A 14,061-nucleotide genomic window follows, 5' to 3' on the forward strand; every position below is an offset into this window, starting at 1 on the left:
ATGAAAAGCATTGCAATTTGTGAGTAAATGCAACCAACATTGACATGTAAGCAACTCTATCAATAACAAGATTATAACCATTAGCTAAATGCTTGAATTGAACTTACAAACAAATATTTTCCAAGGCTGAAGCGTGACAAGAAATAACTACATTGAAAGACCTGCACCGTAGCGTTGTTTGTAGCTGCTTCTATGCGTGCAGAACAAATTCTCTACTTTCTGTTTACGTAGTCTTTCTAAGTACCAGAAACATCCACTAGGGGGCAAATAACACCATTGCACACAATGAAAATCCAATTGAACCCTTGTAATAAAATAATCTGTTACCTTCTAACAGGATGGCAGCACAATCATCATTAAACATATGCACCTTGTGCTCGGGACAATAAAATGCCACTCAAAAATGTGAGCAATGCCACAAATGTCTCAAGTTGAGGGAGCGTGCAATTGGCATGCTGACTGCAGGACTGTCCACCAGAGCTGTTGCCAGATAATTGAATGTTAATTTATCCACCATAAGCTGCCTCCAACATTGTTTTAGAGAATATAGCATTATGTAACCACGCCAGCCCAGAACCTCCACATCCTGCTTCTTCACCTGCGGGATCGTCTGAGACCAGCCACCTGATGAAACTGAGGAGTATTTATATCTGTAATAAAACCCTTTTGTTCAGAAAAACTCAATTCAGATTGGCTTGGCCTGGCTCCCAAATTGGTCGCCCTATGCCCACCCATGGCTGATTAGGGCCTAATGAATTTAAATAGACTGATTTCCTTATGAACTGTAACTAAGCAACATCTTTAATTGTTGCATGTTATGTTTATATTTTTGTTCAATATACATTGGGCACTAAATGTATTTGATTCCCTGCACTGGATTAATGTGGACTGGACAAAGTGGACGCATTCCTCTGCCCAGGCGAAGCTGACACATGCCATTTCTTACAATGCCTGGATAACCACAATTTGTTATAGAAATCTGTCAGTCGATGACATGGCACGCAAACGTTGGTTGATGCATGCAACATCTGAGCACGGGAATGCAACCATTGTTTTGGATCTTAAAAGACAAGTGAGATTGGACATTAAGACTTTTCATCAAAATGATGACACCTTTTAGCAAGAATTTATCCCATCACTGCCACCCATCCATTTATCCATAACTGCCCAAAGCCCAACAAGAGGAGTGCCTCTTACTGACCATTGTCGTGGAAATATTGAATCAAATATTTCTCAGATACCGGAGCATGTGAATTCAAATAGACCTTATTACAAAAAGTAACAAAGCCAAGCAATTCCAGGGAAGAACTGCCTTCTCGTCACAGACCTCAGGCTTTATAGGTTTCCACTTTCAGATAACACACATGGTCACTCCCCTCTATGTAGAGGATTAACACCTCTTGGCCTCTCGCCACAATTATCTTTCAGTCTCAATTCTTGCTTGTTTACAGATTCTGTTGGTGGCATAACCATGGCAATGATACAAAAAAAATAAGACACACATAATGCAGGTGTCTGTCCAATGATACTCATAGGACTACACAATGGGTCTCCTCAAGCCTATAATGGCACAGACATACAATACAACTACATGCCCTAAAGGCAGTCACAGGACCAGGCAATGACTTCCCTCAGGCCTACAACAGCACCGGCATACATACATAATGCAATTGCATGTCTCAATGCTAGTCACAGGACCAGGTAATGACTTCCCTCAGGCCTATAACAGCACAGGCATACATTTTCTGCTTACATTCCGCTTTTACATGTTGACCCAGCTCTGTTCATTCACCTGAGCTCAGCCTTTATTCTGCTTGCACATGTCTATTAATTAACCTTATGTTGATTCTTCTTACTACTTCTGGGAGGACAGTCTAGATACTGGAATATCCCCCATAGTCATGAATTTCCTCCTACACCTTCTACTGAATGTAACCAAGGAGAGGAGTACTCCTTACTGATCATCTACTGAATGTAACCGAAGACAGGATTTTCCCAGAGGAGAGAATTCCCCCGGTACAGGAACGGGGCGACATGTACAGTAGCCTAGTGGTTCAGAGAGTTGGTCCAGTAACTGAAAGGTTGCCATTTCAAATACCAGAGTCGATGTTGTGCTGAAAATGTCCCCCCTGACAGAACCCCCTCCTCTTGGTAAACAAACATTTCAGAACAACTATGGCTGAATTATTATCCTTACACTTTCAAAAATACTAGTCGGATAAGACATTGGAGAGATGCCGAATTTTGACAAAGAGATTTATTTATAGACTAATACAAATCAGAAGCGGATTTAGGTATAATCAGCCGTTCTACCCCAACTACTACTCGGCCATGACGTTGCTTAAGGCACCTCGCTGATTCTGTGGGGTTGGGTTAAATGCAGAAGACACATTTCGGTTGAATGCAGTCAGTTGTGCAACTGACCAGGAATCCTCATACTGTATGTACCATTCTGCTACATGGCTGGTTATCATAATATTCACAGAATTGCAGAGAATAAAAGTGATGTGTATACAAATAATTTCAGTAACGTTCAAAAGTGCTTTTTTCAAAAAGACCTGGATACTTCTCTCAAAAAGACCTTTATTTTTGTATTATTATTATTTTTACATATGAAAACTACAATTAATCAACTCTGTAGCTAACAATTGTACATATAGTTAACACGTTTATTGTGGGCTAATGTGTAAGATGGACTTGTAAAAAATTACTATTATCCAAAACCGTTCAGGTTACAGCGAAGGTAAATGGATGGAATCTAGCCTTCTTTGTTCAGGAATATCACTGTTTGCCATTGCCATTAATGGGCAGTTTCTTGTAGGCGTCAGAGCTCAGGAAGGCCTTGATTTTGGGACGGGCTGACATCTTCTCGACAAAGCTCTTCAGGGAGGGGGAGGTATCCAGGCAACTGGAGCAGAGCACCAGGTGGTTGAGCAGCACTTCAAACAGACCGTAGTCAGCAAACGAAGGCTATGTAGGATAGGGAACAGAGAAAGACTCTCTCATGATGGCATATAACTTGAATGGCGATGCATGTTCTACTCATTCTAGTTCTGTGATAGGTAACAGACAGTACTGAGATTACAAGAGAACCAAACCATTTAATGAATACATTTTGGTAACTTACTCCATAATTAAATAGCCCTCTTTTTGTTTGTGCATTGCAGGATTGGTTACCTTATTACCAACGAGAAAACCAGTCTTGTTTTTGGCCATCACAGCTTCAAACTTGTCGAGGTGGTTAGGAAGGTCTTTGATGTATTGGTCTTTACCAGTATCCTACGAAAAAGAGAAAGTGTTTAATAATCACACTTCATAAATGTTTACACATTAAGCTTCCAGGGTTTCCATTAGCTTGCAAATGAAAAGCCAATAAATACAACTGTTGCCTGCCAAAATGACCGGGAGAAAAAAAACGAAAACGTTGCAAAATAATGCTTTTTATCAATTGATGGAAATACCAGTTGATGGAAATACATTTCCACATAATGCTTATCGGTCTATAGATTCATTTGCATACCTTTGGGGGAATACATTTTTTTTGGCCTGTCTGTATTTGTTAGTCATCATGTATCTTATTCAGTAGTAACCCATCACTCAGACCAGGTAGGGCAGAGACTGTTTTCAGCCCCATCTGTTTAGCTATTTATTTGCATTTTTTTGCATGTTATTTTAGCATAAATACATGTCACATACCAGTTTGCAAACAAGGTAAAAAAAAATAAAAAAATAATTGAGTAATAAAACCGCATACAAAATACAAAACACGGTCTCTTTTTTTGCTTCCTTGAGTAAGGCGGTTTCAAAATGCATGTTTCAGACTAGCTCAGTGCTTTCTGCGGTGGGGTGGACAGCAGAAAATACGGGTTGGTAATGGGTTGGTAATGTTCTCTAGTTGTGCCGGGATTGGCTCAGTGTTCTGTCTCTCATGGGAACAATACTTCACCGCAAAATCTACAGGGAGAGCTTGACATTTCTTGTTAACAAACTATAGTTTTGGCAAGTCAGTTAGGACATATACTTTGTGCATGACAAGTAATTTTTCCAACAATTGGTTTCAGACAGATTTTTTCACTGTATCACAATTCCAGTAAGTCAGACATTCACATACACAAAATTGACTGTGCCTTTAAACAGCTTGGAAAATTCCATAAAAATGATGTCATGGCTATAGAAGCTTCTGATAGGCTAATTGACATCATTTGAGTCAATTGGAGGTGTACCTGTGGATGTATTTCAAGGCCAACCTTGAAACTCAGTGCCTCTTTGCTTGACATCATGGGAAAATCAAAATAAATCAGCCAAGCCTTCAGAATATAAATTGTAGACCTCCACAAGTGTGGTTCATCCTTGGGAGCAATTTCCAAACGCCTGAAGGTACCACGTACATATGTACAAACAATAGTACGCAAGTATAAACACCATGGGACCACACAGCCTTCACACCGCTCAGGAAGGAGACGCCTTTTGTCTCCTAGAGATGAACGTACTTTGGTGTGAAAAGTGCAAATCAATCCCAGAACAACAGCGAAGGACCTTGTGAAGATGCTGGAGGAAAAAGGTACAAAAGTATCTATATCCACAGTAAAACGAGTCCTATATCGACATAACCTGAAAGGCCGCTCAGCAAGGAAGAAGCCACTGCTCCAAAACCGCCATAAAAAAGCCAGACTACGGTTTGCAACTGCACATGGGGACAAAGATCGTACTTTTTGGAGAAATATTGTCTGGTCTGATGAAACAAAAATGGAACTGTTTGGCCATAATGACCATTGTTATATTCAGAGGGAAAAGGGGGAGGCTTGCAAGCCGAAGAACATCATCCCAACCGTGACGCACAGGGGTGGCAGCGCCATGTTGTGGGGTGCTTTGTTACAGGAGGGACTGGTGCACAAAATAGATGGCATCATGAGGCAGGAAAATTACGTGGATATATTGAAGCAACATCTCAAGACATCAGTCAGGAAGTTAAACCTTGGTCGCAAATGGCTATTCCAAATGGACAATGATCCCAAGCATACTTACAAAGTTGTGGCAAAATGGCTTAAGGACAACAAAGTCAAGGTATTGGTGAGGCCATCACAAAGCCCTGACCTCAATCCTATAGAAAATTTGTGGGCATTACAGAAAAAGCATGTGCGAGCAAGGAGGCCTACAAACCTGACTCAGTTACACCAGGTCTGTCAGGAGAAATGGGCCAAAATTCACCTAACTTATTGTGGGAAGCTTGTGGACGGCTACCCGAAATGTTTGACCCAAGTTAAAAAATTTAAAGGCAATGCTACCAAATACTAATTGCGTGCATGTAAACCTCTGACCCACTGGGAATGTGATGAAAGAAATAAAAGCTGAAATAAATTACTCTACTATTATTCTGACATTTCACATTCTTAAAATAAAGTGGTGACCCTAACTGACCTAAGACAGGGAATATTTCCTAGGATTTAATGTCAGGAATTGTGAAAAACAGAGTTTAAATGTATTTGGCTACGGTGTATGTAAACTTCGACTTCATTGTTTGAAATTTGAATGTTTCATGTCATATTATGAGGCATGTCTTTCCTTGCTTCAAAATAGCCTAAAGGCAAAATCTGACCATGACAATGTGAAGGCAATTATTTTATAAAGACTTTATAGGCGGCAGATGAATTTCAAGTTTGTGGTTAGCATACAATTTATTCTACCATTTCCACTGTTCTGTGTGCCAGTTTTGATATTTATGGAACAGCTTCATTTCAATAACAATGTTTAATTTTCTCAAAATCATTGTCATGTGGTTAATCATAAAAACGATAAGTTTAAAGCCTAACGCAGCCAAATGCACAATCATAGTCATATTAGCAACCCATTCTAGTTGTTGTATCTTTAGATAACATATTTTCATCTCTGTCACATATGGAACCACTATCAGGTGCACTGTTTAGAATAGTGCTTCCCAGGTGCACTGTTTAGAATGGTGTTTTTCCCCAAATTGCATTTTGGCAAATGTTTGAAAATGACATTAGCTGCTTCATTACATGAGTTGCATGTTCTGTTAAGATGCATTACCATAATCTAAATGTGATTCCTGTCATTCTGAGGGACAGCTATTGGGGAACTGTGGGTCTTGGACGGTTCGGGGTAAACGTTTCTTGGCCTGGTGGGAGAGCTGTCAACGTGCCCTTAAATGTCGCTCTGAATGGGAGTCTGTTGGATGACTGGTATGATGTAGTTGTCGCTCTGAATGGGAGTCTGTTGGATGACTGGTATGATGTAGTTGTCGCTCTGAATGGGAGTCTGTTGGATGACTGGTATGATGTAGTTGTCGCGCGGCTTCACTGCAGGTGTATTGTATATTTCAGAAATCAAATGTTTTTTATTTTCCCGATCACGTTGTCAGGCGACACACATTGAACCAAATGTTTTTTTTTACTGCACTGCATTAGTAAAGGAACATTTTGTATGAACTGTATGAACTTAGTCAGAATTTCAGCCTTGGTGAATACTTACGTATTCCTGGTAAATCATTTTTACATATTTAAGACGAAGGTCCTCAACGCCATCACACATCATGTCAATGAGGGCAGCCTCCTTTCCATCTTTCCCATAGGCATCTGTGTGTGTTCGAGTTAGGTGAAAGTAGAAATAACATTTCAGTCTAACATTTGAGAGATTAAAGGATAAATGGAGTGAGGAAAACAATGTAAATATCAAACATAGCTTTCACCTGGTCAGCCTATACCATGGAAAGAGCAGGTGTTCTTAATGTTTTGTTTTCTCTGTGTATATGACATCACAATTGAGATCAATTACCATGATTGCGGCCCAAGTGCCTCAGAATGGCATTGGATTGGTACAGGACCAATCCTCCATCTTCAAACTTGGGCAACTGACCAAATACCTAAAACCAAAAAAATAAGTAGTGTTATTTATTATAGATTGTAACAACTAATTGGGACATGGGGTTTACATATATATTGTAGCTGAATAAACTCTACATTGATAGCAACTGAGTTAATGAGGTAAAATCTCTTTACTTCAATATGAATAATGGAATGTACAGGCAGAGATTGTTGAGACAAACAATATACACTAAACAAACCAAGCACATCCCAGCTGTTATTAACAGACCATCATCCCTGGCTCAACTGAACAGGTTGACAAATGAAAGATGGCAACAAAAGAATGATCCATTCCCCACTCACACAAGAGGCTTTCAGATCTCCTTTCGTCCAGTCAGCGAAGTCCATCAGGATCTCCTTCCATTCCTGGCCCTGGTCGGCCATCATGATCCTCATAGCGCCACAGCGTCCTGTGGTACACGAGACAGAACAGGTCAACAAAAACAAAGCAACTCTCAATCATAAGACATGGCATCATAAGACATGGCATCATAAGACATGGCATCATAAGACATGGCATCATAAGACATGGCATCATAAGACATGGCATCATTAGACGCTTTGGCACAGATATAATGCGTTATAAATATCACTAGTGTTGTGTAAATATATGCATTCCAGACTAGATAAAAAATAAACAGGTAAGACTGTAAGCCGAAGTAAAATATGAAGGGGTGCAAAGTTTGCTTTCTTGTTGATGTACAGTAGTAGGTCTATAAAAAGGCAGCTTATATCCAGAAATAAAAAGGCTATTTTATCTCTGGGATTATTTATACGACCTTCTTGATTATTCAAGTACAAAAAAAAAAATTGGGGTTCAAATCAATGAACCTTTAGTCCCATGTAGGGTTACAAAGGGTCGGAAACTTACCTGTAAATGTAATACAATTTTTAAATGGGGAGTTAAGCCCGGGAATTTATCTTAAATTCATAAAAAAAAGTTAGCTTATAACAGTGAACCTTTTATTGTAGGATACACACAAGGCAATTCTAGGTCTTGTGGCATATTTTGGTTAAACTATCCCCAATTCAATGGAATTGCAACCCTCTGCATGCACAGTGCATTCTTCCATCACATGTACAGCTGATTCTCAAGATCTTGCACACTAATGAGATGCCATTGAGCCCACACTACTATGCTGTCTGAGCCAAGGACTACATGCTTTCTGGTAAGTTTTGATTACAATACTGGGTGGGGTGAATATATTTTATAACATACATGATCATCTCTGATGGGTGGTCAAATAATCGTGGGCAAGGAATAATTAACTACATCGTCGCTACCTCTCAACCAGTATTCTACAAGAGCACAGACACAAGGGACTACAGACACACCGGTCTCTACATTGCAGATGAGCTGGAAGCAGTCATGAATGACCTTGGATCACAGAAGGTATTTGCACTGGTGATAGAATGCTGTGCACATAAAGGCTGCTTGGTCTAAAGTGGAGGGGTCCTACCCTCACATCACACCCATTGGGTGTGCTGCTCATGCATTGAATCTGCTCCTCAAGGACATCATGACACTGACTGAAAACAATGGATACACTACAAGAGAACCAAGGAAATTGTTAGGTATGTGAAGGGTCATCAAGTTATTGCAGCAATCTACCTCACCAAGCAAAATGAGAAGAATAAGAGCACCACACTGAAGCTGCCCAGCAACACCTGTTGGAGTGGTGTTGTCATCATGTCTGATAGTCTCCTGGAGGGGAGGACTCTCTCCTAGAAATGGCCATATCACACTCTGTCAATATGGACAGGCCCATCAAAAGGATCTTCCTGGATTATGTATTTTAGGAGAGAGTGGTAAGCAGCCTGAAACCTATTCACTGTTACTCCAAGCAGAGGAAACTACATTTCTGAAATACATCAAAATGCATGACGACTTCTGCCTGAAGTCCATACTATACGCCGCAGCGTACAGGTAGGACCACAAGTATGTTGGCAAGAACATCCTGTCTGGTGCAGAGATCAACAAGGCCTATAGTTTCATCACTACCGTGTCTCGCCACCTTGGCCTGGATGAGGGCAAGGCTCTTGGCAGTCTAGCGAAGTACACTACCAAGCAACGGCTTTGGGATGGAGATGCAATATGGCAGTCGTGCCAACATATCTCATCAGCCACCTGGTGGAAGGGACTTTGTGGATCTAAGGCTCTTTCCCCTGTTGCCTCCATCATCCTCCAACTCCAACCAACATCAGCCACCTCGGTGCGCAACTGGTCCTTGTTTGGGAACACAGACACCAAAGCACGCAACAGGCTGACCAATACAACGGTTGAAAAATTGGTGGCCATCCGGGCAAATATGAGGCTTTTTGAGCCTGACAACGAGCCATCCTCAACAAGGTTGGAAAGTGACAGTGAAGATGAGGTCTCAGTCTAATGTTCAAGAGGTGGACATTGAGGAGGTCCAGGTAGAAGACATGAAAGCCTGAGAGGAAGACAACCAAAGCTTTAGTTTCTAGACTATCATTTTATAGATGCATGTTAAAAGTTTTTTTTGGGTGATGCGATGGATCATTGGGGATCATTCAATATTCCCGTTTTTTGCTCAGTGAAATTATCCCATGTGAAGAGTCAACTCATTTAATTGAAGTTCAATTTGAAACTAAATAGTTTTTATTTTATTTCTATTGGAAGGATTTAATAATTTGCAATTATGTCTACTTATGATAAGGTAAAAGGTTTATGTTTCTGTCTCCATATGATATGGTAAATATATCCAATGCAAAAAACATCTACATTTAAATGGTATTAATATTAATTTGCATATATTTCTGTTAATTCCCATAGATTCCTGTTAATTCCCACCTCTGAATATTCCCCAAAATGTGCAACCCTAGTCCCATGACATGATTGTTCACCTCACATTAACCTGGGTCACATGCTCCTCCTGACTGAAAGCCAGCCCTTCTCAGTGCTAAAGCACCATGAATAATGTAAGCAGCAGACACAGAAGGAACACAGACTGTTTTAAGTGTATGAACGGTGACCATGGGGGCCAGCTGAGCCAACCTAGTAGTCCAAGTATTTTCTGTGATAACAATCAAAAGGGATGGGTGAGGCTGCAAAGTGAACAGCCATTGTGGGTGAAATCCAGGTCATAAAATCTGTGTGAAAGATCACACATGGTGTTAAGATGACCTGGAATGACTTCACCTCCAGTTTATGTTATTAAACCAATAGAAACACAATATTGAGTATTGAGTCAAGCTGCTGCAGTAGGCTACTGGGTAATGAATGACACTAAACATTTCATGAATGTGAGCAGTAACAGGTGCAAGGCTTTTGTCTTACAATACATACACCATTTTTTAGAGAGACTACAATTGCAGGAATAATTTTGGTAATAGTTAGCTATATCAATATAAAAAGCGTATTTTAACAGGAAATGCATGAACAACCATGCACTCTCCAATGGTAGACTAGTATTACTTCAAAACAATAACCAGGCTGTCATGTGATGTTGAATAGGATTAACTGGCTCCACATACCTCGGACTCCAAAGTAGGTGATTGTGTAGGGACCCACTGGAGAGAGGAGATACAAAACATGTGTCAATTCATTACAAGAAAATACACTGATGAAAATATACCTATACACATATATACACACACATCCATCCATCCACATATATACATATCTACACACATACACATATACATATACACATATACATATACATATACATATATAGATATATATAAATGAAATAGCTGCCTTTGGAAGAAAATACTAATGAGTACTTTTTTACTTTTTAAAAGCAAAGAGACTTTAGTATTAAATACTACAAATATAGTATATTTAAACAATAAGGCCCGAGGGGGTGTGGAATTTAGTTTTATATATTTTTTATTTTACCTTTATTTAACTAGGCAAGTCGGTTAAGAAAAAAAATTCTTATTTACAATGACTGCCTACCCCGGCCAAAACCGGACAACGCTGGGCCAATTGACCACTGCCCTATGGGACACCCAATCACGACCGGATGCGATACAGGCTGGATTCGAACCAGGAACTGTAGTGATGCCTCTTTCACTGAGATGCAGTGCCTTAGACCGCTGCGCCACTCGGGAGCCCAATATGGCCAATATACCACGGCTAAGGGCTGTTCTTAGGCAAGACGGAACTAGAGCAGAAAAAAATAAAATGTTGTCATACCTGTGGTTTATAATATAAACTTGGGAGGCTCGAGCCTTAGATGGTATACAGGCGAAAGAACTGGACACCTATTTAGGCGAGGTGCTGGCTAGCGGAGTAGAACACTTAAATTTAAAGGAGAGCCGCACACTCTAGGAGCTCAGATGCAAAAATGTAATAACCTAACGTCCAACGTTTTGAAAGACAAGCTGTCTTCATCAGGGAATAATGACAAACACTGCGGGGTGACTAGTTTAAATAGTGTCAAAAGACACACACACGTGTCTGTAACCATGGCCAGGTGCAGCCTGATATCATTGGTTAATTCTCTGTTATTAAAATAGCATACAAAAAAACAAATGGATAGCATATGATCATAGATACAATTTGGCTACATAAGCCTACAAACATTTACAATAGCAAAATCACAATAATCACAAGAATGGATCAAAGTCTACATTCACACCGAAGGGAGCAAGGGTCTTTAAATTAAAGATCCAGGCAGCCTCTCATTTTAACAATAAATTATCCTCCTAGGGAGGGTGACATGTTTGATGCCAATATAACGTAGGGACGACAGGTAGGGACGACAGAGTGGTTTGCTTCCAAAACTTGGGCCGCAACTGGGTAAGTCAAGTTTTTGCACCTAATGGTGCTACGATGCTCTGAGGTTCGTCCTTTGAATTTGCGCTTTGTTTTACCCACATACTTTTTACCACAAGGACAAGTTATAAGACAAATAACTGCCTTAGTAGAGCACGTGATAACACCTATGATTGGGATCCGTTTCCCTGTTTGGGGGTGTTTGAAGGATCTACATTTATAAGTGCCATTGCATTGAACACAGCCATTACACTTATAGTTTCCATCCAGTAGGGGGCGCAAATAGATGTTGTGCAGGGATATCTTGGGGTGGTAAATCAGAGTTTACCAATTGTTCTCTGATATTTCTGCCCCGCGAGAATACGACCAGGGGAGGGTCCGAAAACATTACAGATACTGTCATCAGATCTTAGAATATGATAATGTTTGTGAACGATTCCCTTAATTTGTTCGGAGCACTTTGAATAGCGGGTAGGTAGAAAACAAGAACGCTTCTTTTGCGAGATTGACCTTGAAAAAGGTCATGTTTTGTTTAGAATTTTCTCAATGGCAGTATTAATCTGACCATTTTTGTACCCCCTCTCCTTGAATTTTCTTTGCGTCTCAGCCATATTTCTGTCGAATCTGATTGTTTTTTGTAAATTATTTTGATTCGACAGAATTGGCTATAGGGCAAACTGTTTTTTAAGGTAAGTGGGTGACAACAGTGAGCCATCAAACTGTTACGATCAGTAGGTTTCCTGTAAATATCAGTGTATAGAACATTATCTTCACCCAAGATCAGAAGATCAAGGAAACTGATTTGACGTGTGTCAGATTGCATAGTAAATCTCAGATGCTCAGAACAGGAATTTAAAAAAACATTTTTTATTTTTAATATCAGATGGTATACCACGGGTATAACAAAACATGCATGTTTACTGCTCTAATTACGTTGGTAACCAGTTTATAATAGCAATAAGGCACCTCAGGGGTTTGTGGTATATTGCCAATTTATCACGGCTAAGGGCTGTATCCAGGCACTCTGCGTTGAGCCGCGCGTAAGAACAGCCATTAGCCCTGGTATATTGGCCATATACCACAACCCCCCGAGATGCCTTATTGCTTGAGTATAGGCCAAGTTGTAAATGCTATTTGCATGTGAAAAGCCCATGCCCTTATTTGAATAAACGATTGTTTTTGTTAGCAAACAAATCTAGAAGTGTGGTCAATCTGGCGTATGTGGCATTTTTGCATATCAAGCATCCGGGCTATGTCAGGGGTGTATTCATTCGTCAGATTCAGTTGCAAAACGTTTACTCTAGGAAACAAACGGAAGCAACCAGAGTAAATGTCACTAAACGGGGAGGGATCTACCCGAGTTTGGCCAATATCAACTCATTTTCGTTGCAAAACGTTACGTTTGCAACGGAATCATACTAATGAATACACCCCTAGTTTAGCTAGCCAGGAAGCTCAAATTCACCCAGTCAGTCTGACAGCACTTCAACCAACTCAAGCATAGATATCCTCGAATATGAAACTTGAATGAATTCTGAAAATAAAAAAAAATAAATTCTGAAAATAAAAAAATTCCAACTGTCAACCACCATGCATAACTGGGTGGGAGGACAATCTGTTGTTCAGTTAGCTAACTAGCTACATAACCCAGGTTTAGCCAAGAAATTAGCATAACTTCCAACTAGCTAGCTATTGGTCTTATTTTTCGTATACCGTCGAGGAACAGTTTTAGTTGCAAAATGAATTTAATGGCAAGGTAGGCTAGTTAAAGTTAACCTAATTCAAAGGCAAAAGCTCGCCCGCGTGCACGACCGACTATAGAACAAACATCTGACTGTGCGCAGTATAAATTCTAAAGTCCTAGCCATCTATTGCACATCGCTTTATTTCTTATAACGGAACTATATTTTGCAATTGTTGTCTAAAGCTAGGTACTTACTTTTGTGGTGCAGTGGCTCTGACAGTGACCAGTGAAATGAACACGTTTGAAAATGGAACGGGGGGTTGTCCCTTTCTAAACTCCCAACTACACGCCCACATCTGTCACTTTCTGCAAAGTCATACTGACTTACAAGTTAGTTACGTTGTTGCCTTGAATTGAAGGATCCCAATGTGCTATAGCCTAAATCAATAATGGTAACCTGATACAAAAGCAAAACTAATTTTGTGTAGTCTCAAGGGTTGCTTTCAAGTCCAAAGAAGTCCCAGTGTCCTAATACTATACAAGGCTATGTTTATTTTCAAACTAGTTGAAATTGCAATGGTCAGACTAGTTTCTAGGTTTTGGTCAAATCTAATTAAAGTCTGAATGAAAGGCTTTTGTAGCCAGCCAGAGTCATCCTGTACTGCTCTTCCCTACTGTATCTTGAAGTCATATCAAGATTCTTATGTGAGCTTCCAAGAAATATCTTGCCCAGAGGCCTAGTCCATGAG

The 14,061-nt window shown here is 40.1% G+C and overlaps 1 protein-coding gene across 1 annotated transcript; it reads right to left on the reverse strand.

The window, feature by feature from the left end:
- Positions 1-2,566: 2,566 nt before the first annotated feature.
- Positions 2,567-13,650, reverse strand: LOC139366380 (glutathione S-transferase P-like). Its single transcript, XM_071103811.1, has 7 exons — positions 13,568-13,650; positions 10,380-10,415; positions 7,185-7,291; positions 6,793-6,880; positions 6,490-6,593; positions 3,178-3,279; positions 2,567-2,970 (listed from the first exon to the last, which is right to left on the reverse strand). Coding segments are annotated over exons 1-7 (627 nt in total). The 5' UTR covers positions 13,569-13,650; the 3' UTR covers positions 2,567-2,781.
- Positions 13,651-14,061: the final 411 nt, after the last annotated feature.

Source organism: Oncorhynchus clarkii, chromosome 14, assembly GCF_045791955.1.
Source record: "Oncorhynchus clarkii lewisi isolate Uvic-CL-2024 chromosome 14, UVic_Ocla_1.0, whole genome shotgun sequence".
Taxonomy (NCBI): Eukaryota; Metazoa; Chordata; class Actinopteri; order Salmoniformes; family Salmonidae; genus Oncorhynchus; species Oncorhynchus clarkii.

What these genes read in the sequence shown, in the direction of transcription:
- LOC139366380 (XM_071103811.1), bottom strand. An exon ending in CACCTACTTTGGAGTCCGAG is followed by an intron (nt 7,292 to 10,379) that starts GTATGTGGAGCC and finishes CGTGTACCACAG; the next exon opens with GACGCTGTGGCGCTATGAGG. An exon ending in GTTTTCTCGTTGGTAATAAG is followed by an intron (nt 2,971 to 3,177) that starts GTAACCAATCCT and finishes TATCCTACATAG; the next exon opens with CCTTCGTTTGCTGACTACGG.